Source organism: Lepidochelys kempii, chromosome 4, assembly GCF_965140265.1.
Source record: "Lepidochelys kempii isolate rLepKem1 chromosome 4, rLepKem1.hap2, whole genome shotgun sequence".
NCBI lineage: Eukaryota > Metazoa > Chordata > Testudines > Cheloniidae > Lepidochelys > Lepidochelys kempii.
Genome location: NC_133259.1, coordinates 68,551,050 through 68,577,349, shown reverse-complemented (window position 1 = coordinate 68,577,349; position 26,300 = coordinate 68,551,050). Strand labels below are relative to the sequence as shown.

The 26,300-nt window shown below is 39.3% G+C and overlaps 1 protein-coding gene across 2 annotated transcripts in view; it reads right to left on the bottom strand.

Annotated features, from left to right (window-relative positions):
* The window catches only part of PALLD (palladin, cytoskeletal associated protein), a 347,129-nt gene that overhangs the window by 213,367 nt on the left and 107,462 nt on the right, over nucleotides 1-26,300 (bottom strand). Inside the window, exons 2-3 of one of the 2 annotated variants that reach the window (XM_073341571.1) lie at nucleotides 13,067-13,245; nucleotides 7,131-7,197 (exon numbers count right to left, since the gene is read on the bottom strand). In XM_073341571.1, coding sequence (XP_073197672.1) covers nucleotides 7,131-7,197; nucleotides 13,067-13,245 — 246 coding nt within the window. Of the gene's footprint in view, nucleotides 1-7,130; nucleotides 7,198-13,066; nucleotides 13,246-26,300 lie in introns of those variants that run through there. The other variant, XM_073341572.1, reaches the window with a different exon arrangement.

The window sequence follows — 26,300 nt, the reverse complement described above, 5'->3', positions numbered from 1 at the left end:
ACCCTGGCTTGGTCTGTTAGTATTTTTATCAGTACTTTGTGCATGAGTGTTATTGGGGAAATGGGAACATGAACACATCCCCCGAGGAGTGTTTTCCTAGTTCTGCTCTGGAACAAAATCTTGGGCATTTCTTGTTTGCTGCAGTTGCAAAAAGGTCGGTGGTTGGATATCCCCACGTGTGGAATATGTCTAGTACTATCTCCTCATTTAGTTCTCATTCGTGGTCTATGAGAAATCTTCTGCTGAGGTCATCTGTGGTGGTATTGAGAAAGACAGGTAAGTATGCAGCTGATATTCAGACATTGTGTCTGAGACACCAGTTCCATCGTTTCATCGCTTCTGTAGAAAGGGAGTGGGATCGCGCTGCCCCCGCCCTTGCCTGTTTACACTGCATATTGTTCAGAGTTCTAAACGCTGATGTGAAGGGACTTCTCGGCAGGAGATGAAAGCCCCTGGGCAGCGTATTGGGGCATGTGTGCTCCCTGTCCCATAAGGGATGCGTCCATAGTTCTGATAACTGGCAGGACGTCCTGTAGAAAGGGGACCCCGGAGCAAAGGTTGTGAGGCAATGTCCACCAGTGGAGGGAGTCCTTGACTCTGGGAGGTATGTATAAAAGGTTGTTCAGACCATGGATATTCGGTCTGTAGGCAATGGTCATCCAATTTTGGAAACACCTCATGAAGAGGCAAGCGTTCCTGACTACAAAAATGCAAGAGGCCATGTGGCCTAGGAGCTGTAGGCAATCTCGTGCAGTCACCTGTGGACTGTTGTACAGCTTGGCAACCAAAAGGTTGATGGTGTTGAGAAGATGGAGTGGGAGTGGTGCTATTCTTTTGCGTGAATCAAAATGTGCTCCTATGAATTCCAGTTGTGGGGTGGGAGTGAGTGTAGATTTTCTTTGTTCATTTGCAGGCCAGGAGCATGGAAACATTGGACTGTCTGTTGTGTGGACTGAATGGCTTCTTGGAGGGTCCTGGCTTTGAAAAGGCAGTAGTCAACTTAAGTAAAAATTATGATTCCCTGCCTTCTGAGATGAGCGGTTACAACTGCAAGGAGGTTGGCATAGACATAAGGCGCAGTCAAGAGGCCAGAAGGTAGGACCCTGTACTGTAGTGTTGTGACCCCAGAACGAAGCGAATAAAACATTTATGGGCAGGATGTATGGTCACATGAACATAAGCGCCCTGCAGGTTGAGGGCTGAAAACCAATCTCCCTGCTTCAGTGCTGTGATTATGGTTGCAAGAGTCACCATTTTGATTTTTTTTTAAATAATAAATTTGTTGAGGCACCTGAGGTCGAGAATGGGTCACCATCCCCCAGTTTTCTTTTCTGTTAAAAGTAATGGGAGGAGAACCCTTTTCCTCTGTGTTGGTCGGGCACTGGTTCTACTGCTCCTAATTGGAGGAGGTGATGCACCTCTTGGTGGAGCACTTGTTCATGAGAGGGGTCCCTGAAAAGGGACAGGGTGTGGGGTGTGGTGGGGGGCAAAGATAGGAAGGGAATGGGCACTGAAGTAGGGATGATGTTTTCTATACCCTCGACCACATCTTCAGATTTGCTTATTAGTGGGAGGGGGTTGACATGGAGCCGATGAATTGATACAGCAACATCTTAGTTGCTGATGTTGTTGTTCATATGGTCTATGACTTTGCTGAGCATACGTCGGGTAGCGTGGACATTGATAAGGTTGGTATCTATATTGTCTCCTCCTATTTGCAGGGGTTGTATACAGAGAGACTGTAATGTTGCTCTCGAGTCCTTCATGGAGTGAAGCACATCGTTGGTGTTACTGGTAAATAGTTTTCCACCATCAAAAGGGAGATCTTCACTGGTATTCTGAACCACGCGAAGGAAAGAAGACGATGAAAGCCAGAAAGCTCAACGCATCAAAACTGCTGTAGCAGTGGACCTTGCAGCTGTATAAGCAACATCAAGCACAGCTTGTAGTGCGGTACGGGAGATGACCTGTCCCTCAGAGACTATGGCTTTAAACTGATGGTTTTTTTGCTCTCTGGAATGTCATCAATAAAGTCCATGAGTTTCTCATAGTTTTTGTGGTCATGTTTTGCCAGAATTGCTGAATAATTAGATATCCGAAATTGTAATGTGGACGAAGCATACACTTTACGATCAAGCAGGTCCATCCTTTTACTATCTTTAACAGTTGGGGTAGACCTGGAAATTGGTGTTTGTTCTTTTGGTTAGCTACCTCTACTACCAATGAGTTTGGCACTGCGTGAGTAAAAAGGAACTCAGACCCTTTGGAAGGAATAAAATATTTCTGGTCAGCTCGTTTACAGATAGGTATGCTAGTAGCCAGTGTCTGCCATATGGTTTTGGCAGGATTCATAATGGCTGAATTTATAGGTAAGGCAATCTTGGATGTGGAGGCAGGTTGCAGGATGTCAGTCAACCCATGCTGGTTTTCAGAAACTTCCTCCAGATGAATATTCAATTCATTGGTGACTCTTTTGAAGAGGTCTTGAAATTTTAAGAAATTATCTGACAGTGTTGGTGGGGCAGCCAGTATAACCTCATCCTGTGTGGATACAGGCTCCAGAAGGGTTGGGGAAGCATGTGTAGTGTGTTCATCGAAGTGTGGAGTAACAGCTTGTTGTTGTGTCTCATTCGTACCCATATGCACTGGTGGTGGTGAGGTGGCATTGCTCCTCTTTCTGGTATCTTGGCTATCATAGTGGAATCGCTTATATGGTGCCCATGGACCTCAGTATTGCCATTGACAGGGGAAGGGTATAGGTGGTGCCACCCACGGGTTTGTATACCAGGGAGGGAGGTCTCTGATTAACAAAGACCCAGATTTTGTGTGACCAGTGCTGATTTGGCTCTGTGACTGGGAGAACTGGTATGGTGAAAAGTCTCCCTGCACTATGGCTTCCTCATCACCAGAAAAGAGAGATACAGCTGGAGACAGGTGTCCGGACTGCTTGTGAATGTCCAGAAGAAAAATAGGTGTCAAATAGAGGTACCTATAGGTTAGGTGACACCTTGTAGGTCCGGTGAATGAATGCACTGCTGTGCCGGAGAGCCTGCGTGAGAGAAACCCTCCGTTAGGAGTGCCTGTGGTGCTGAAGGGTCATTTGGCACCGACGTTCTCCGCACCGTAGCGCTCAATGCATGCGCTGAGGTCAGTGGTGCCGGGGAGGTAAGCGCAGCCCGTGTCTGTTCCGGCAAGGTCCTCTGTGCTGTCACCGTGTCCACTGCGGTGCTGAACGGTGCCATGACAGAGGCGGGCAACTAGAAGCCTGAAGCCTCGGCACCGGGAGCTTGCGCTGTTGCCGCAGCCAGAGGCGGGATTAGCACAATGCCAGAGGAACCCAGTGCATCAAAGGTGCTGAGCCGAGAGAAAGTCTGTATAGAAGAAACAGACCTGCTCGGTGACCTTTTTGCTTGCAATGTTTCCCTTCTGGGTGAGGGAGGCGGGCGTTTTCTCTTTTGTCCTTTTTGGAGGCGGGAGAGCTGTGGTTCACCGAGGAGCCCGAACCTGGGTCAGAAGCAGGTCCAAGTGACTTCTGCCCAAGAATCATTTTCAGGTGGAGTTCTCTGTCTTTACGTGCCCTGAACTTTAATTTGGAACAATGGGCACATTTTTGAGGAATAAAGGACTCCTCCAGGCATTTTATACACTGGGAGTGACCATCCGAGATAGAGATGGCATCTCTGCACGTAGTGCACCACTTAAATCCTGGGGAGCCAGGCATATTAGCATGAGCTGGAGGCTGAGAGGAACAAGCGGGAACGATTTTTTTTTAAAGGGATGTACTTATCTAGTAACTAGAGTGCTAAACTAAGGGAAAAAAGGATGTAGAATGGGTAAGAGAAAAAGTTTTAATGAGTCTTCTGTAGGTCCGACTCCTGCCGGGGATGGTAGAAAAGGAACTGAGGAGTTTGGCCAAGCATGTGCACTATTAAGACAAGACTGGTATGTGAGGCAGGCTCTGCACATGTGCGGACAATAAGGGTACTGCTGTAAAAATCTCCGAACAATGGCACAGGTTGCAACAACACCTACAGTGGGGCACCCACAGTGACACCTCTTGAAGAAGTAATATGTAAATTGTAAAACAAAACATTTTATTTAAAAACACAAACTTGACATCCACTCAAGTCCTCTGAGGATAAGTGCTTTTCCTTTGGTTTGGGGGATAGATTCTAGAAAATTATAAAAATCAATCAATCATGGTTTAAGTGATCACTTCTGAATGTGCACAGCTGACATCTTCTAAGATTTCATAAAGTTAGGTCCAGCCTTACTCACACTGAATAAATACCCGCTTTTCCATGAGTAGTCAATTTTCTTCAGAGTGACTACTCAGAATAAGCATGGGTAAGGATGGTAGATCTGATCTTTAATGATGCCCACACTGGTCACACTGCACATTTTCTATACCTAATCAAAGAAGGAGACTAGATAAGGACAGAAGATGCAGCACATACACTGTTGCTAGCACAATATGTTTGACAGAGATTATTTCCATGAAAGAAACCAATAAAATAAAATTCTGAACATCCAGGATAGGAGAAAATTTTGAACATAAGCAATTTAAGGCTTCTTGCATTCTAAAATACTTTGCAAATTCTAAGATTTAATCTGGAAAATAAGTTTTTCTCTTTTCACATTGCAAAGAAACAGTTATCACAATATAAACAGATATATTACTATTTGTTTAAGTTTCAGAGAAAACTCTCATCACTATGTCCACCTTTCTTCTCTCCTTCTGGGAATATCCAAAAACTTAGGAATTAAGGAAGATATTGGATACAGGTGAGCAAGCAACAACATTTGTTTTTGGGTAAAATTTCACAAAGTTTTAAAATTGTTCATTTTGCTTTTTAACTTTCAAAAATTTACCTTTCCAAATTTCAGATACATCAAAATTCAAACTATCTTTTTAGAGGGAACATTGGTATATATACCATTACATGAATGCCTCCTCCTGCCCCCAAATGCTTTTTCAAATTCAGTATTGCCAAAGTATTTCCACATATAAATTTGGCTCAACTAAACTACTTGGAAATTTACCCCTCTGTCACAGAGATGTATGTATTATATATACTCGGCTGTCAAGCGATTAAAAAAATTAATCGCGATTAATTGCGCAATTAATTACATTGTTAAACAATTGAATACCATTTATGTAAATATTTTTGGATGTTTTCTAAATTTTAAATATATTGCTTTCAATTTCAACACAGAACAGAGAGCTCATTTTATATTTGTTTTTATTAGACATTCGCACTGTAAAAAACAAAAGAAATAGTATTTTTCAATTCACCTAATGCAAGGACTGTGATGCAATCTCTTTATCATGAAAGCTACACTTACAAATGTAGAATTATGCACCAAAAAAACCTGCATTCAAAAATAAAAGAATGTAAAACTTTAGAGTCTGCAAGTCTAATCAGTCCTACTTCTTGTTCAGCCAATCACTCAGACAAACAAGTTTGTTTATATTTGCAGGAGATAATGCTGCCCACTTCTTGTTTACAATGTCACCTGAAAATGAGAACAGGTCTTCTCATGGCACTGTTGTAGTCGGAGTCACAAGATATTTATGTGCCAGATGCACTAAAGATTCACATGTCCCTTCATGCTTCAACCACTATTCTAGGGGACATGCATCTATGCTGATAACAGGTTCTGCCCGATAACAATCCAAAGCAGTACAGACCGATGCATGTTCATTTACATCATCTGAGTCAGATGCCACCAGCAGAAGGTTGATTTTCTTTTTTGGTGGTTTTGGTTCTGTAGTTTCCACATCAGAGTGTTGCTCTTTTAGAGTTCTGAAAGCATGCTCCACACCTCATCCCTCTCAGATTTTGGAAGGCACTTCAGATGCTTATACCATGGGTCGAGTGCTATAGCTATCTTTAGAAATCTCACATTGGTACCTTCTTTGCATTTTGTCAAATCTGCAGTGAAAATGTTCTTAAAATGAACAACGTGCTGGGTCATCTGAGACTGCTATAATATGAAATATATGGCAGAATGCGGGTAAAACAGAGCAGGGGACATACAATTCTCCCCCAAAGGAGGTCTGTCACAAATTTAATTAACACATTTTTTTAATGAGAGTCATCAGCATGGAAGCATGTCCCCTGGAATTGTGGCTGAAGCATGAAGGGGCATACAAATATTTAGCATATCTGGCATGTAAATACCTTGCAATGCTGGCTAGAAAAGTGCCATGCAAATGCCCGTTCTCACTTTCTGACAACATTGTAAATAAGAAGTGGGCAGCATTATCGCCCATAAATGTAAACAAACTTGTTTGTCTTTGCGATTGGCTGAACAAGAATTAGGACTGAGTGCACTTGTAGGCTCTGAAGTTTTATATTGTTTTGTTTTTGAGTGCAGTTATGTAACAAAAAAAGTCTACATTTGTAAGTTGCACTTTCACGATAGAGATTGCACTACAATACTTGTATGAAGTGAATTGAAAAATACTATTTCTTTTGTTCATAATTTTTACAGTGCAAATATTTATAATAAAAAACTATATACACTTTGATTTCAATTACAACACAGAATACAATATATATGAAAATGTACAAAACATCCAAAATATTTAACAAATTTCAGTTGGTATTCTACTGTTTAACAGTGCAATTAAAACTGCGATTAATCACAATTAATTTTTTAAAGTTAATCATATGAGTTAACTGATTAATCGACTTCCCTAATATATACAGATAGAAATTTTCCAGCCTATATTAAACTTTTTTCCACAAGTAAGTTAAATTGACTTTGTTCTTTAAGAAATCCCCTTCACTAGATGTTCTGTGAGTAGAGCCAAGTTGATCTTGCTACAGCTATTGTCTGCATGCATTATAAATCAACATATTTTCTTTTAAACAGATATCCATTAGTCTAAAGTTGTTTTCTGTTTTGATAGCTCTGAGCCTACAATAAAACCTGCATACAGCAAGTCCCAGGATCAAGGTCCGGTATTGTACTTTAACATAACTGGATCATTGATTAACACCAGTTAGCCTCTTCTTTTGGAGTAACATCAGCAAGGACGGATGTAGCAGAACAGTTTTGCTACCATTCTTATAAGTTACATAGAAAATTTGTATATCATTGGTGTTACTGAGCACACTTACTGTGGCATAGCTCCAGATTTTGACTTGAAAACTAAACTTTCACTCTCAGAATCTGTTGAGCTGACACCTGGGGGGGAAAAAAAGGGTGTATTCAGTGTTGTTATACACTCCCCAATCTCCACTATGCTTAATTTCAAAAGTAAATACTATACTTCTTTAGTATTATTCTGAAAGCATTACACTGAATTGACTTATAGGATGTAGTATAAGTGAAATCATTTCAATGCAGAGCTGGAAATTCTTTTTTTGAAAAGTATTGTAGCTTTTCTTATTGCCTGACATGTCTTTATGATTTTTAAACAGTTTGGAAGTCATAACTGTGCTGATATAGATTATTAGAGGTTAATTGCTATTTAATCACAAATTGTTTTTCCTTGGTTTTTCACTCCTTCACATTAAGGCAAATTAAGCAAAAAACCTCTGGTTACCTACATGCATGCTATTTTTCCTTAAAAGATGAGTTAATGGCCCATATTCATTCCTACCTGGTTTAACATCATGGAAGTCTTTGGAGCAGTGGCAACAAGTGGGAGGAGGGGCATGTGGGTCACTTGTCTCCTCTCCCCCCCCCAATTTGCTGCTTGGCTAGTCCTAAACATGCTCATGTGGACTGAGCATGCTCAGTAACATTGCTGAAGCTGGCTGCCTTCACTTTGTCCCTCCTCCCCCCCCACTATTGGCAGGTATGAGTCATCTCTGCTTTAGAGATATACCTACAATGAATTTGGTACAGTCAGATTAATTGTTTAAGGGGATGCATTTTTTAAATCCATTCCACGAAAGGGAATTTAAGGAATTTAAGAAATTTAAGGAAGCTGCTGCTGTATGCTACTAAAAAAAATAATACTATGCATGCTAGACAAGATTCCTGAAAGAATCACTTACTGTGCTATTAACGTATGTAAAAAAAAAAGGGGGGGGGGATGTGTGTGACTTTTCAATGTCTTTGTGGGTCAAAGAAATGCAGAGTGAAATCTATAGGCCACTAACTAGAGCTTTTCCTAACAATTCATCTGGGATATCCATTGTCCGCAGTTCATAGCAAGAATCATAGCAAATGATACACTGTAGCTATTAAAGTTATATTAAATAAAACTGCCAGTAAAGAGGGGGAAATTTCATTCTACTTAATTTAACGAAGAGAAGGTTAAGGGGTGACTTGATCATAGTCTGTAAGTATTTACATGGAGAACAAACATTTGATAGCAGGCTCTTCATTTATCAGACAAATGTGTAAAAAAAGAGATCCAATCATTGGAAGTTGAAGCAAGACAAATTCACACTGGAAATAAGGCACATATTTTTTAACAGTAAGGGTAATTACTTTATAGAACAATTTATGAAGTGTTGTGCTGAATTCTCCATCATTGACAATTTTTAAATCAAGATTGGATTTTTTTTAAATGTTGTAGTTCAAAAGAAATTATTTTGGGAAAGTTCTTTGGCCTGTGTTGCATAGGAGATCAGCCTCAATTATCAAAATGGTCCCTTTTAGCCTTGGACTCTATTATTAGCTATGAATAATTAGTGTGGCTATACTTTTGATAGATTAGAGAAAGAGGTGATAATGGAGCAAGATCTGGATATATATAGACCTGGGTTTCACCAGAGGCTCCATTTGATCTCACAACGAAAGAAACTATATTACCTAACATATACTGTTTTTTAAAATTAAAATGTCAGCATTAATTCAAGATTTCCAGTAAAGCATTGTGTCAGTCTGTATCTTTATGTTCACCCTTTTTACAAGACTATGATAAATTTTGTACAAAGTATGCCTTGAGAGTTATCTTTTGAAAGCTCATAATTTGCTAATCCTTATTGTCCTAGTAAAATATGTATGGCAACATTGTATGTAAAGTTATAAAATTCTAGTTTAAAACATGTTCCAAGTCTGGGGATAGACCAGTTCCCCAGAGACAACAAGCTAGCCAACACCTCAGCTAGGTGTCAACATAATCAAATGGACCACCACCTGGTTAAGCAGCTATTCTTTGGCAGGAAAAAGGGTGTAAGCAGGAAATTTACATGTTGGCAAAGAAACAGACTGGCTGTTGTTTGAACCCCAGCTGGAGTTGATTTTCAAAGAAGAGAAATGCTATAAGAAAGGGGAGTAAACTCCTCAGATTACCTCTCTCTCCTCATCTCTACTCACTGCATCAACACTTAAAAGACAAAGGAAACATCATTGAACTGGGGGAGGGGTTCTGGCGGAAAGGAATCCAGCCAGACTGCTGTAAGCATGTGGTGACAGAAACCTTTTGCTTTAAATTCACTCAGCTTGTTAAGTTAGGTATTAGTTTGTGTTTTACCTTTTATTTCTTTGTAACCAATTCTGACTTTTATATCTCCACTTGTGATCACTTAAAATCTGTCTTTCTATAGTTAATAAATTTGTTTTATCTAAACCAGTGTGTTTGGGAACTTCATTTGAGATAACAAGATTTGTGCACATAATTGTCTTTAAATGAAATGACGGACTTTCTATAAGGTTGTATTGTCCAGGAGGGTACTGAGCAATACAAGATGCACATTTCTGGGGACAAGTCTGGGGAAGAGAATTTGCTGGTGTCACTCTGTAATATGGCTGGCTAGCTATAGCACTCATTCAGTATATCTGGGGGTCATTTATATGCTGGAAGCTGTGTGTGGGCAGACCAGGAGTGGTTGTTCTCACAGTGAAGCAGCGTAAAAGGCATCCCAGATTGAAGAATTGAGGGACACAGCTGTTCAACAGTCCAGACGGTACCCTGGGTAATGTCACAAGCATGTTTAAAAAAACTGGTCATGATGCCCAATGCATTGCTATTGCATCAGGTTGATTTTTAAGCTTTCATCTGTCTGTCAAGTAAGGCTTTACACCAGTAAATATAAAAATATTTGTAGCAATGACACCATCCTTCTATATCCACATACTTATACTTGTTACAGAATGGCAAAGAGGCTTATCCTCCTGCTGGTTTAAGTGAACAGGTGTGGCTCATACATTTATAGATAAACTTTAACCTTAACTATAACTCAGTATAGCATAACATTTGCATGCTAAACTGGCCACCCTCAGTTCAGTAACTCCTCAGTTCAGAGGCTATTTATATTCATCTACATGCATTATACTCATCGCCAAACTACTGCTGATGACCCTGCATACCCTTCTGAGAAACAAAATGCTGTATTTAACTCCCATTTACCCCCTTCATTAATGACTGCTTGAGATTCTGGTTATTATGTGCACAGATTTTAGTTCTTCCTTTAATGGGAAATTTGAAAGAAACTTAATACTTTGAAAAATATCAGAATAGGGTTTCAAATTTTGATGTATGCCATTTATCATACTCAGAATTTAAATTGGGGCATTCTGTGTAACTGGAAGTTTTAATATAATCTGTGTATCTCAAAACATCTTGAACATGGGAATAAAGCTTTTTCATGTTTTTTTTTTAACAGCAACTGATGTTTCATAAAAAGTCATTTTATTTAGATCCAAATCTTCGATATACATGGTGGGGGAAATGGCGGTGTATGGATTTCTTCTTTAGAGATGTGTGAAAATGAGAAATTGTTGTTGATTATTCTGCACCTAAATTCAAAAACTTGTGTTTGATATAATCATAAGCAACTAGTTATTAGTACATCACAAAGACAGACTTCTGAGGAAAGAAAGAATCATTCAGATACCTATATATTCAGTCTATATTCAATGTTGCTAGGCTATAAAAATTAGGAGGCAGGTGTGTTATAATAACTGGGCCTACAAATTTACCCTAATTGTGAGATCAGCTGTGAAAAGCGAATGAAAGTTTATAAAATGTCACAATAACCTAAAGCAATAAATTGATGGAGAAATATGCAAGAAGGAAATGAAAGACTGAATTAATACAAATGAAAAGGTCCCTGATATAATTCAAGGCAGGACTGTGTTAAGATATTATGCTGAGTAAACAAGAAAAGTACGGGACCAGAAATTAATGAACCAAAAATCAGTCTGTCAGAAATTAGGGCTAATTGGTCAACAAAACAGCAAGGGGGATGAGCTATTCTCCCTGACTCCTTTTTGTGGTTCTTAAAAAGAAAAGACTTTGGGGAGAAGTTACCAAAGCAGCAACTGTCTGACAACTGCTGCAGTGAGCTTTATCATCATGGCTGCCACCCCCAAAATAGAGTCTACATGAAAGTTTCTTACGGGTACCCATGAATGAAGGAGAAAGTGATCTTGGGTGGGTCGCGCTTTAGAGAGAAGAGTGTTTGAGGAATGGATGTTAACAGGACATTAATGTACAACTGCATGCTAATGTATCTCAATGCAGAATAACAGCTCTAGAGACTATACATTCATTGGGATGGGGATTTTCGTTTGTATTTAAGTACGGAATATTGAAAATACAACACTTATAGAACATTAAAAGAATAGTACTAATACTAAATTATGCATCACTGTTTAGTTGCTAATTACTAATGAAAAGTGGATTTTTTTGTTGGTCAAGAGCTGATCCTTCTAATATGTTGATATACACACACATCTGTTACAAGTGTTTACTATATCCATCTATTTTTACATATTTAACTGTTATTAAAGAAAATTTAACAGGCTGCATTTATGAACTGAAACCCCCAAAAGAAATAAATTATTCCAAAAATGGTTGAAAGAACAATAGTTGCTCAAAAGAAAAAAATAGAATTAAGTCAACTTAGCCTTTAAATATGCCATAATTAAAAACGCCTTTGAGTGTCTTTCCACAATAGTTTAACTTCAGTTGGTTAATAAAGCACTTGAAATATGAGCAGTCTTGAATTCAAAGAGAGATGAGAAGAATTATTGGCATTTGGTTCTGGGCATGCCTGTATTTTAAGCTCACTTAAAAGCTTTAGAGAAGCAAATATTTAAATCATACAGGCCAGATTCTAAGTACATTCATTAGGTGACTAACAAAATTTTATTTTGGTTGATTTAGTACATTCAATTGGAAATTAAGGCCTCAACTTTGCAAACAAGCGAGGCACTTTACATATGAGAGTAGTCCCTCTGAGTTTATTCTGTTTGTAGGACTGGAGTCTAAGTTTGGATCATGACACTACAAAAGGTTACAGTGTCAAAATGGCTTTCATACCAAAATAATCCTAAGTAGAGGATCACACAATTTGTTGCTTCTGTAGGACGGGGCTCCTTTCATTCCTCCCCATTCCAAGCACCCTATGTGGCACCTTCCCATCCCTTTCTATTCCAAGGACTCCCAGGAAGCCCCATTGGGATCTGTGTATACCCCTCCATTGCTCATTTTCCCCATAACAGATTCCTCCATTCTTCCCCACACCCATTCCCTCCTTACTCCCCACACCAGCCTCTACCATCTGTGTGAGCCCCCATTCCACTCTTCCTCCCATTATTTTTATTTAATTTCTGTCTGGAAGATACTTCATTCAGGGTGTCAATGTTTTAAAATTGTACTGGGAGGATGGGCAGAGGTGAGCTGCCACAATTGGCATGCCAGAAGGTGTTAATGGGTGCCATCAACTGGTTCTTTGATCTATAGACTACTGAACCCCTTAGCTCTGCTAAGCAGATGCCAGAGTGTCTGTGTCTCCCCCATTTCCTCTTTCAGTTTACCAATTTTTGCCAAAATCAATATGGTTCTCCCCATTGATGTCTAGAACAGTCTCTGAATTTTGGAGACACAGAAATGTCATCAAGTTGAGTGTAAGATCTTGCTTGACTCAGCTGAAAATCTCAAAGCTACAAAATCATAAACAAAACCTAATGTGCAGTATCTAAAGTCAGCTCCATTTTTAAAATGGGATCTTGTCTCCTAGATGCCTACATCCCTTTTGAAAACAAGACTTAGGCCCAGGTTTGTAAAAATATTTAAGTATTGCTGAGGTCAGTGTTGGAATGCCTAACTGATTTAGGAGCCTAAGTATTTTCATTTTACCTTTTTTCTTACCTTCAATGAATACTTCTGCTGAAGTACTATCAGAACCAACAGAATTTGATGCCAAGCAAGTGTAACGTCCAGTATCGTCCTCAAAGGCTTCTGCTATGATTAGTGAATGGAGGCCTCCACTTTCACAATGGATCTGAATATCAGGGGAATTCTGCAACTCTTTCCCTTCACAGAACCATCTGCAGTTCACATGTGAACAGGGACAGAACACAAAGAGAAAACAAAGTGTTGATTTGTATCTACCACTAACAAAATGATATGAAAAATTGTTGCAAACTCTGAACAGCTACATACATTAAGGAAAACTTATTGCTTGTTTTTATATTTCATGGAGCCTACAAAGAAATACAACTTTCTAATATAAGATGAATCTCAAGCTTACTTAATAAACATACATACTTACAAATTACTATTAATAATTTTCTTAACTTCTCTTCAGGTACCATTAACACATTGTACAGTTTTAAAAAGTAACCTGCATTAAGCACCTGGAAATTAGGTTACAATTTAATCTCTTGTTTTGAGAGTCTAAGGCAGTATGTGTAGGCAAGCAAACTCCTTTGTGTTCATTACAAATCCTCCATCTAGAATATGTGATTTTTGTTCTCAAATTTGCAATCAAAATAGCAAAGCCATGTCTTACACCTTCCATATCATTACTTTTTTTAAGGTTCCTACTAAATATGACCTTAGTGATTCTAATTCTGATACAAATGGCATAATTCACTCTTGACAGGAGTTATTCCTTTCCTAAACACCCAGGAATCTGGTGTGGCAGGCTCCAAAGTGATTTGTTTATCAATACCAGTACATGCACATTCTCCCTCCCAGCCTTCATCCTTATGAATAGATTTTTTTCATTATACAACTATGCAAATGCATTGAAAGACTGATTTACTTCAGATAAAAAGAGAAAAATGCAGGGAATTTTCTACTTCAGATCAACAAAATATTCAAAATCCCTTTGACAAGATTGTTCCCTTAGTTCTTAACTACTTCTTAGTGCATGTCTGCAATTCTAATCTTCCATGAATTGCTTCCATCTGAAACTTTTTGCTTTGTTGGCATCTTGTCCTGAAAATAAAAACAATAGAAGCCATATCTGTTGCTTTTCCTAAACTTTTTTAAAAAAAAGTGATCCAGTGTTAGGGTATCTTCCATTCCTATTTAAGAACAGTTTGTAATGCTACATGCAGTGCTAGAGATGTCAAATAAAGGTCAATTAGGAGCCTTTACAAATGGACTGAACCTGTTCCTATTTCATTCTAGCCAAATGGATAGAATAAAATTAGTTTGGTTTCCTTTTCATTTATGATTAGCAAAACAGGAAGATACTTGGACAATTTGCCTCTAAAAATATTAAATCTGAATGACTATGTTTATTCTTATTTTTATATTCTAGAGGAAAAATGGTGCCTTCTCCACTCAATATCTAATGGATTTACACATGAGGTAACTCCCATTAACACTAATGAGAACTGTGCACACAAGTCCCCTGTGCAGATGAAGAATAGACACAATATTCCTCAAGGCTAGGAAATGTTGATAATGGAACTAAAATCCTATACCATTCTGTTTTGTAACTGAAGACTAACAAGCTCCTTTTGTGTGTCCTATTGTGCCCAGAGCGCCCCCCACACACACTGAACCACTTAGGCAAGAAACAAATAAAGTTCCTTTTGTTTACTCAATAGCCCCATTTGGCCTAGTTTTACAATTATCTGGTTTGGGGACAAATTTATCCAGTCAGTTCACCTGCCAGTATTAACACTTCTGTTCTCCTCCTCCCCCATGCCATCCAACCCCCTCCCTATTCTGCATGAGGAACTTCAACTACTGCATCTGCCAGAATCCTAGACTTTGGTCACCTTTTCTATAGGCTAAGAGTTTGGTAATATAGAGGAAGGAAAGGCTGACCCAGAATTTCTGGACTGATAACTATAGCCAAGACCCTATAAAATGGGGACTCGGAAACCTATCTAGCAATCCTATTCCTCTTTCTATTTCCTTTTCTTCTTTCTGGAAACACCTTTCAAGGCAAAGACGCCATTCATAGCCTAATTACTTTCTCAGATAGGGTCCAGTTTTAGTCTTGTGCAGGTTTAGACTTCTAATAAGTCTCTATTGTCACCGAAATTCCTTTTACCCCAAATATTTATGGTACTATGATTTATATGGTCATAAAATGTCTGCTAATATAGTTTGTACCAGGGAGATTTATCTGGTGAGGTTTAGACAAAGTTATTTTCTTAGGAGGGTCAGTTTTATTTTCTTCCCCTGATGCGTGAGAGATTTATGTGGCTAGCAACTAGCGATCTCAATGGGAGTTATTGCAAGTAAATCTTTACGTATTCTTTGACTTCTAGTTAAGGTTGGGAGTCACCATCAATGACCTATCATTAGAAAAAAGAACATGAATCCCAACCTTCCACATCAGACACTGCTTCATTTCAGTAGCTGAAGATCAAAATGCAGTAGTAAGCAATTCAATACAAAATTACCTCAACCATCTTTAATGTGATGCTTGATGAACAGGAAACAGGCCTGATTTTTGACTGCACTCATCACTGTTATCAAGAACAATTCATTCCCCCATTTCTGACTGTAGTTGCAACCTAGTAAGTGCTGTTTCATGAAATGCAGAGACAACGTTGGAGATTTTGGTTACATTAGCTACGTATGTTTATTTGATAACATTTTCAACTCTCAGTTTGCTTACAGGAAATTCAGGGTATTTATTGTAAATTCCTCAGCGGAGAGGTGAAAATTAAGTCTACTGAATGAATGCCTCACTGAAGTTTTTATTTTTCCTGCAATGAATTTGGTAAGTGCCAGTTCAGCTCACTCGAAGTAGCACTAGTGTAATGGATCCATTAGCCACCCAGAAGTATGAGAAAGGTGTTTTTCAGCTTATAAAGCTGGATGAAATTTTAAGACTTGCATGCACTTAAAGATGGAATAAAGCAAGTTTAAAGCAAACTAGCTTTTATACAGCATAGGATATTCCATGGAGCAGACTGACCATCAATAGATTACATCTTTACACTTTGGGCTTTGTTATCCCTATTGCTGTTTAGTGTGGAAAGGTTCAGAGGGGAGGAATTCACATTCAAATGGCCCTAGAGATTAAAAGAGGAAAGGCAAAGAAGGCCTTCTAGTACCATTTTCTCTTTCAGGTGCTACAGGAATTTTGGAATCATGTCTGGTCAGAGAAGAACAGTCACATGAAGCTTATGTGAAAATTTCTCTGCGAGTTTGCACTAGCTAGGTCAGCATTTCCTCCTCTACAGTCCATTTCATAGGCAACTGGTAACTGCTGATTGGGGAGGGCACAATGGTAGCCCCCACCAACCACCACAGACATGGTCAACTTCCTGGTGACTGCCAAGGCACCCTCCAGCAACACCCTCTTGACCATGCACCCCTCTAACCATGGCACACTGGTTGGTCGCCCACATCACCTATCCTTAAAGCTCATCCTGCCATGACTGGCCTTTGGGAAAATGGCACCCTAGGACCCTGCCCCACTGCCTTCCCAGATTCCCCAACCCCAATCATCCCTGGCCCCCATTGCCTCCCTGGGCTCCCCTCCTTCCCCCATTGCTCCTGGCCCCTGCTGCCTCTTCCAGCTCCCACCTATCGCCTCTGGCCCCTGCTGCCTCCCTAGGCTCACTACCCCACCCTAGCTTCTGCAGGCCCCACTACTTCACTATCTCCCCCCCGCAATGCCCCAACTGACTCCCTGAGCTCCAGGCAGGCTAGTCCAGACACATACTCAAGCAGGTAAATAGCTGCCAGCCGGTGAGGAAGGGATGCGACTCAGCAAGCCTCCCTACACCCCTCTGGCAGAAAGTGGTCTCAATTCCCTGCTCTAGGCGCCAGCTAGTGGGGCTCAGCAGGGGCACTCACTGCTGGTGTCTTTAGTAAGCATGACCCTTCAGCTGTGCTCAGCCCACCCTGGCAGAAATCGGAGGGCGGGGGGATGGCATGTGACCCCACGTGCCCCCCACATGTGTCATCTATAGTCCATAGTCTATTTACTCCCTTAGGGGGAGGAGGATTATGACCCTGGTGTGGATGTGGAAGGCAATGGCAATTTTGCTCCTGAGGGAGGCATTCTACCAGAAAATTATGTCCTAAAGAGTAGCATGGAAGAATGGGCCCACAGTCCAGATGTTCTGAGAGAAGAAGGATTTCTCTGTGGCTCTCAGGGTGAAACAAAATTTTTTTACTTCATATGTTCAAAGCACTGTGTGCAAACATTAGTTAGTTCTCACCCCACCCCTCTATTATAGATATATATATATTATGTCATGTGTATACATTGGGTGGGGGTGGGGGAAGAGGGGAAGTATACAGGCAGAGGGGTGAAATGACTTGCCTAAGATAACACAGTGAGTCTGTGGCAGTTCTGGGATCAAAACACAGATGTTCTAACTCCCACCTTATGCTCTTTTCTTTAGGTCAGTGGTTCTCAACCAGGGGTACACGTAGAGAGGTCTTCCAGGGGGTACATCAACTCATCTAGATATTTGCCTAGTTTTACAACAGACTACAGAAAAAGCACTAGTGAAGTCAGTACAAACTAAAATTTCATAAAGACAACGACTTGTTTATACTGCTCTATATACACTGAAATGTAAGTACACTGAAATGTACTGAAATGTATACACTGAAATGTAAGTACAATATTTATATTCCAGTCAATTTATTTTATCATTTTATGGTAAAATGAGAGAGTAAGCAATTTTTCAGTAATAGTGTGCTGTGACACTTTTGTATTTTTGTCTGATTTTGTAAGCAAGTAATTTTTAAGTGAGGTGAAACTTGGGGATACGCAAGACAAAAATCAGACTCCTGGAAGGGATATGGTAATCTGGAAAGGTTGAGACCATGCTTTAGACCACACATCTTTGTAGAGAATTGGTATGGTCTAAAGTAGTGGTTCTCAACCATTCCAGACTACCGTATCCCTTTCAGGAGTCTGATTTTGACACCCCTGTGCCATAGTATCATTACTTCAGTCATTGCACCCACTGAATTTCAATGGCACTTTTGCCCCTAAATCACTTGGGCACCGTTGAAAGTTCCACCCTTAGGAGGCTAACTTCAGTCACTAGTTTAAGGATCTTGGCCAATAGTCCTCACTTCTCCGAAACTGCTGTGTACAATTGTTGTGGGTTAGTGAACCATTTCTGTAGGTTATCCCAATGGTGCCACATTTCAGTAGTCCCTGTAATTGATCCCTGCATATAGATTCTATTTCAGTTTGTTAACCTTAATAAATCACTTCGGGATCCTTTGCAATGAATGGTACTGTATTAATGCAAGACATTATATCCTAGTCAGGGGACATAACAGCTCAGATAACTTTAAAAAAAGGGCGAGAAAGACTAGCATTAAAGGGTTTTAACATATTTCAAGTGACAGAGAAGTGAATTTTGACTGCTGCGCACTCTTCTATGCTCTCGTATAAGTAGTTCTATTCCTGTTCTTCCCCCTCCCCCAGCAAAGCTTTTTTACTGGCTATACTTAGCATCCTAATTTTTACTGTGATATGCTTACGTAAAAGAAAAGAATGAGAGATACCAGCTGTGAAACAGTCTGTATATTATGCATATCATGACATGAGTTAGTCATTCATACCATTTGTCTATCTCCTTCACTCCTCTTTCCCTCCTGTCCTGACAATCCTCTGTATATGGAAATGCATGTGTGTCTGGGATTTTAATGACTCTGAACAAAATATTAACAGTTGAGCAGCACACTGACTGACCATATACCAGGGCCTTAAGAAAAACAGTTCAATCTTTCCTCTAATGCATAATCCTGCTGTAACCTATGTTTAGTAAAAGTAACTGAGGAATAAGGAGGGTTTCCTTTCCACACACTCTTAAAAGTTAATTTAAAATGGCAGCTGAAGTGAAATTTAAAGACAGCCTGAGGGAAAAATTATAATAGGGCACTCTGACCCCTACAAAATGTGGAGAGAGATAAGTTGTAAATTAAAAATGTAATTTTATCCTTAGTGGTGTTAACTATGGCCAGCAAGAAACGCTAAAAGAAAACAATGTAGTATTGCTTTAGTGGTATAGTCAGTGATTCCATTATACTGTATAAACTCCTATTTTGTAATTTCCCTACAAAAATTAACCACTGTCTCACCCTTCCAGACTGCAAACATTTCCATTTGCAAATTTTTCAGTTTACAATTTTAAAAAGAAATCCATTTCACCACATCAAAATTAAATTAATTTATGCTTCTAGTGTATGCATAACTCAGTTTTACACAAAAAGTAATTTGTGAAGCAATTAGGACATGTTTTCATATATAGTCCATATTCTTAGCTTTATATATTATAAAATGACTACAAATAACGACAGACTCTTGCTACCTGTATTTTGATATCTTTTAAAAATCCATCAAGATTTTAACCTCTGAAAACAATAGAAAAATGTGTATCTTCTTTCTGAATGCATAGCTTAGTGGGTCCAAAAATGAATTTACAGGGCTAGTGTGGTCAAGCTAGTAAAAAAGTACATAACATTGGATGATCTCTCTCATTTATTCCGGACTGATCTCTTTAGCAATGTAATTGTCATCTTAAAACTCTCACTCACCTCAATGGGAGTGCCATATTCAGTGGAGCAATTGCAGGATTAGTCTCTAAGGGTATGTCTATACTGCAGTTAAACACCTACAGCTGGCCCGCATCAGCTGACTCGGGCTTGGGCTATGGGGCTGTTTAATTGCAGTGTAGATGTTCAGGGTTGGGTTGGACCTTGCAGCGGGGAGGGTTCCAGAGCCCAGGTTCCAGCCTGACCCCAAATGTCTATACTGTGATTAAACCACCCTGCAGCCTGAGCCCTGTGAGCTGAAGTCAGCAGACATGAGCCAGCATGGGTGTTTAATTGCAGTATAGACATACCCTAAGGAGGCAACAGTGTTTCCTCATGCAACATGTGAAGACCAAAAAACGGCTCTGGATTTGCTGCATTTTCACTGTGTTGTGGAAGGAGAGAGGTATAAAATTTGTTCGAGAGAATTCTGCTCCCTGAAAGCAACATAGAAGCAGAGAGGGGAAGGAAAGGTAGAGATGGGGCCAGTTGATTTAGAAGGGATGCAGTGCATGGCCTTTACTGCTGAGAGTAGGCTGCAGGAACTCCACAGACTGTCTTCACTTGTCTACTCCGGTTTAGAGGGGAAATTTTGTTCCCTCCAACTGTCACATAGTTCCTCACAATCTTTTTGTGAGAGCTGTGTTCATGATCAAGGATTTGGCTGTAAGTAACTATTAGGAATTTGCACTATAGACTAACTATTCCATTGAAGTTGATACACACACTGAAGAGATGTTATAACCCAAGGAAAAGAACTGCTAAGTTAGTTTTAGGCATTGACAAATCCAGACAAGGCATTTGAAGCTGTAGCAGACACTGTCCTTAGCTCATTTCATTGCGTCTCGGTATTGCAGAGGTTTCACAGCCTTGTATAGTACTATATGCTAAATGCACTATAATAGCTAGATACCACAGAAGATCGGTTTTACCAACTCTGAACATTCAAAAATCATGAGTCCACCCTAAAAGTTCATGGGATTGACTTAAAGCACCCAAGAATTAAGATATTAAAACTGGGGACTTTATTTGCCTCTAGTTTGAGTCTTTCAGGATTCGTATTTCTAGACTTTTCTCTGTTACCTTGACACATACAAGCTTCCTTTTAAAAAAAAGAAACAACAGAGATTATCATAACATGACTGCATAACATAACATTGGGACTAGTAGAAAAACATCAAAATATGACAAGGGCTGTGATAAAATCATAGACTGTCAAAATTTCACCTTCAGCTTACTAGTTTTTGTCAGTTTGTATTCAAACCTAGTATTAGACACATTGTATCATCAGGTTAAAATTGGCAACAAAAAATGTTTTCTAAAAGCTGTTTTATTTATATCTTAGATTAGGAGAGCTTTTTAACCTTATTTACTGATCTTTGTTTACTCTTTGCACTTTGCTCATCTTGAATCATGAAATTCTGCTGGCTTCAACTGAGTTATCAATTATTTATACCTCTGTAATGATTCAGAATGCACATCACAAAATGGTAGCCCTGAATTTCAAATTCACTACTGCCCTCCAAACTCATTCATATGCCCATCTTACATGAAGATCTTCTAAACGGTTTCAACTTTTAATTATAATTACAACATATTATTCTGAGAGACCTGGGCCTGAATCAAAGCACTTAAACATATGACTAATCCAAACCCTTTCAGCAAAAACATTTGGAACTATAGCTTACACTCTGAAATTTACTCCATTAAGTTAAAGTTAGAGACACAGCAACAGATTTGACCCAGAACATCATCATTCTTAAAAAAAATTAATGAAACTTTAAAAATAATGCAATGGATAAACTTTTGTTTGGATTTAAGTGTTTCTCCATGTGAGAGAACCTTGCATCTTTGTGGTGGTGGCTGAGAACTGTGAGGTGGGTAAATTTGACTAAAAACAAAAATGGAACTAACTAGTATCTTTTTGCACTGGTTTTATAACAGAGCAAAGTCTGACTTTGTATATGTATGGAAACCTACCATATAGATAAGAGCCAATAATAAAAGAGTCTGTTAAAATGAGACCATTCTATTTTAGCAAAATTTCATGTGTAAACAGGCATTCCAAGACACAATGAATCATATTCCAGATGGTTTCTGTATTTGTCCACATGCTTATAAAATAAAAATCTAGGAGAAATGTGTGATCTCACTGACTGATGGAGTATCTGTAAATTCAGTTTTCACCATGGCTCAAATTAATTGAAGGCAGAATGAGAAAATAGCTTTTGCTTTTCAAACTGTAACAAGTTAATTTATTTTCAGTATTAGCATATGGGAATGCAATTAACACTAGATCACAGAGATTATTTTCCATATGGAAAAATGGCCCTTAGTAAATACAGAATTATTGGGATGCATAGTTAAGGTTATCTACAAATACTACTGTCATGCAGGTACTGATGTCTTCATTGCAAGGGTTCAAGGTAATGTTCCCTGCTGATCAGTCCCCCTTGGAGGATATGAATATTTTCAGGTGACCTTGACTGTATGTGTGTTTTTCTAGACCTTTATAATTATTAAAATATGTATTATTTATTTTAAGAGTTTAACAGGAGGACAATTATGCTTTAAAAGTGAAAATCTGCCAATTTTCTCTTTGGTGATCTGGTTCCAGATCTCATGGGTGCATTTATAACATGAGAAGATTAGAGATAACAAAGAAAGCACTCATTGTGAAAGCTGATTTTTCCACAGCACAGTGGCAAATGTTATAGGTATCATACTTTAAGTAATCCAGTTTTAACAGTCATCCTGCAGAACAGGAGGCAACTGTACAGCTGTTATTCATTCAGTAAGAATAGGAGGCAGATCATCCTTTTCTTACTGGCAGAGAAAAGAGCCTGGTCTCCTTACGTTGAGAAAAAATAAGAGTGGGAGAGTCTCTCCTTCAATCCAGTCCTCTGCTGAGAAGACTATTCTATTTTGAAAGACGAAAGATTGGCCTAAGAGTGGACTATGCAGCAGCTTTATCTCAGATCAGATCACTTACAGCATAAACCCCTTTCAAGCAAGGGAGAAGGGAGTGCTGGATGGCACAGTGGATAACAAGCCTTTCACTTCTCGAGACTGAAGTTTAAATCCTATCTTAGGTCACAAGATAACTGTCTGTTCTTGCCCTTATGTATCGACATCACAAAATCACTACACAGTTTACTAAAAATGACCCCAATTGGCATGGTCTACTGAAAAGTTATAGGTGTGGATAAAACTAAACATACATTTGGAAGAGCTGCATGTGAAACCTTGTGCAGTGTTTTCTGCTCTATATTTGGCTCAAGTCAGTACTCTAAATCCTTCACTTTTATAAGCAGTAACGTAATTCACAAGTAGGGCTGAGTAAATATTTTAAATAAGTAATATTTGAAAATATTAATTCAAATTAAAAACAGAACTTGTGTTGTCTGCATTTGTGACCTCTTATTTACATAAAACAACTGTGTGTGAAGTTTTGTTCACAAGAATGTACTTGGAAAGAGAAAGTGTCAAATTCTTATGCAAATATGTATTCATACATTAATATGTATTTACAAGAGAAGTGTTTGTGTGGGTATATTCAGAGCTCTTTGTGGGTTTGGGCAATGATCAGAGCAGGGAACAGAAACACTACCAGATGCTGTAGGTATGTCTACACAGCAGCTGGGAGTGAAACTTGCACTAGGAGAGCTTGAACTATCATGCTAGGACGGACGTTGCAGTCCACAGAGACTTGGGCTAGCCACCTGAGCTCAGACCCAGGGTCTGAGTGGGCCTGAAAGCCCAAGCTGCTGACTGAACCACAGCATCCACACAGCTATTTCTAGCATGCTATCTTTAGTCCTGCTAGCACGAGTCTGTCTACCCATGCTCAGAGACTCACTTGAAGCTGCAGTGTAGACAGACCCTTAGTTATCCTGTAAAGGGCACTCAACTGTTGAGCACCTCTGAGTGTCTGGGTGTGATAACAGAGTCAATTTCTCTCCTCTGTTGCCTCCTGCAGGCTGCCAGCTGATTTTGATGCATCTTCAGTGGCTTGGCCCTCCAGCCAAGTCACAAAGCCCTTTTTGAGTATTAGAGTCCAGGAAATAAAGTCACTATCCTCACTCGGGTCTTCAGCCCTGGCTCTGAGCCCTTTTTTAAACTGAGTCCTTTTTTCAGGCTCCCAATTAAGGTCTGTCCCCTTTTGATGTCCACACAACGTTACTGGTAGCTGGTGAGGGACCCTGGGCCTGCCCACTACTCCTGGTTCCAACTCAGAGACTCTATAAACAGCAGCAACATACTGCTCAACTTCATTCTTCTGCTGCTGTTTCCCTGGGCCTTTCCCTACCAGGCCCTTTTATCTCTAGACCTGCCTCAGGGCTAACATCCTCAGGTCCTTCTATCTCTGCATTCCCAGTTATGTAAATTCAGTCAGCCATAGAATTTGTCTGATTGCTGGGCTCCTTTGGCCAGAGAAGAGCACCTCGTCCACTCCTCTGGTCCCAGCCAGGAACTGCACTGTTAATCCCCTCTAGATCCTTTTATCGGGGCCAGCAGGGCCCTTATTGGCCAATGCTATCCCCTCTAGCCCTTGGGAGACTGTGCTTTCCAAAATGGCTGCTCCAGAGAGGCCTCTCTAGGCAGACGTGGAGGACCCACCTTCATTACTCCGTTCCTCCCACATTGCTGCTTCCTGGTATGGGCTATAGTAGGAGCATGGGGCCTCCTGTAGAGAACTGCAAAGGCCAGGTACACCCTATCACAGGCCCACAGTGAGGATTTAAAACTTTCAGAACTTCAAGCTGCAAAGCTGTTTAAAAAGTCAAGATTTTCTGGAACTATATTATATCTTTCCTCCTCTACAAAAACAGGTGAACTTATTTTTTTCAAACTTAAAAATAATTTTAAAAAACAAATTACCAAAACCAATTACCACAGCCAAAAAGCTGAAAGTTTTAGAAAGTTGCAAATGACTGAGGAAAGGGGATTAGGATGGAAACAAATAAGAAACCTTAACTGTAATGGCATGCAACTACCTCATAGCTATAAAACCTTTTTTGAAAATGTAGAAAAACATCCAAAAATATTTAATACATTTCATTTGGTATTCTATCATTTAACAGTGTGATTAATCACAATTAATTTTTTTAATTAATTGCATGAGTTAACTGTGATTAATTGACAGCCCTAATACGCAGAAAGCAATATTGTTTCTCCCATTTTGGTCTCAAGGAAACAATTATTGGAAACTGGACATATTCTTAAGTATCATTCACAGTCACAGGAAAAAGTTGCAGACATTTTTTGGACCTCATGCAGTTTTGAACCTTCTACAGACATGGTTCATGATGACCGGCTAGTAAAAAATAAGCTGGGAATATATAAGGGAAAAAAACTAAATAGTTACACACAAATATTTCTGGGTACAACATTTAGCAGACTGCAGAATATTTTATGTTGTAATCTAACTGCTATGGGCAGAAGATAAGGGGTTGAATGGAGGAAAATATAGTGTTTAACTTTTAAAAAAGCAAGAAGTATAGCTAATAAGATGACTATCTATCATTACCCTGATCACTTTACTTGTCCAGTCTGCTCTGTCCCTTTCACCACCTTACAGCAATCTTTGTCTTTTTAGACTTCATGATCTTTGGGGCAGGATTCTCTTCTTCTGTTTAGAAAGCTCCTTGCACATTTTGGCCATGACTGCAATACCAATAAACACTGGTTTCATAGTTGCCCCTACTACTGTCAATAGTTGTGCTGGCCACTTCCATGTTATCAAAGTATAAAATACAGAAGGGATTATAAATGTTGAGAATGAGAAATTGTAGTCATAAATGTATGAGGTAGAGGTGCACACTCAGCTAATTTCAAGCTAAAAAGTTATTGTAGGTAGTTAAATTACTTATTGTTTAAACCTGAATTACATACAAGAATGAATATGGTGTACTTTATTGAACAATTCCTTCATTCTTCCACACTGAGTTTTTATGTTTCTATGTAACGATTACCACAGAAGTGTGAAACAGTAGCTATAGTAGCAACTTCTAGCATAGGGAAAACAGGGGCAGCTGCCACATACAGCATTTTCAGATAACTAAAAAGTTATTGCATGTGGAACCCCCTGTAGTTTTAAGTATGTGAACTCCCAGAAACTGAGCAGTATTTTTTTTTCCTTTTGACAGGTAATTAAATTGAATGTTTTTGTACAACTTCCTCCTGGGGGCTGGAACATCTTAGCCTGAAGTCAAAGTGTGGTAGACATTATCTACATCTGAAATTGTTTCACTAATTCATTTGTCAGTATGTCAAGCAGCCCCCTTCTGTCGGTCTGTGTTGTTCTGCCAGCAGCATATGATTTATTTGCTGTTTTGCCACGTAAAAGGATTAACATCTCTCTTTTAAAAGGTTGGATTATTAGATTTCTAAGTTAGAGATACTTCTCAATTCTTTATTCACTCTATCTTATTCACACTATATGGAACTGGCTACACAGTCTCTCAGTTTGTTAGCCACAACATTACTTGTACAACTACAAGAAACACGATCAGCACATCATGCTTTTTATTTTCCTGGACGATAAAGACAATGCAGTATAGCTCACTTCACTGCCCAGGGGTCTTCCTTAAAAGCCTTCCTATAATTGGAGGCA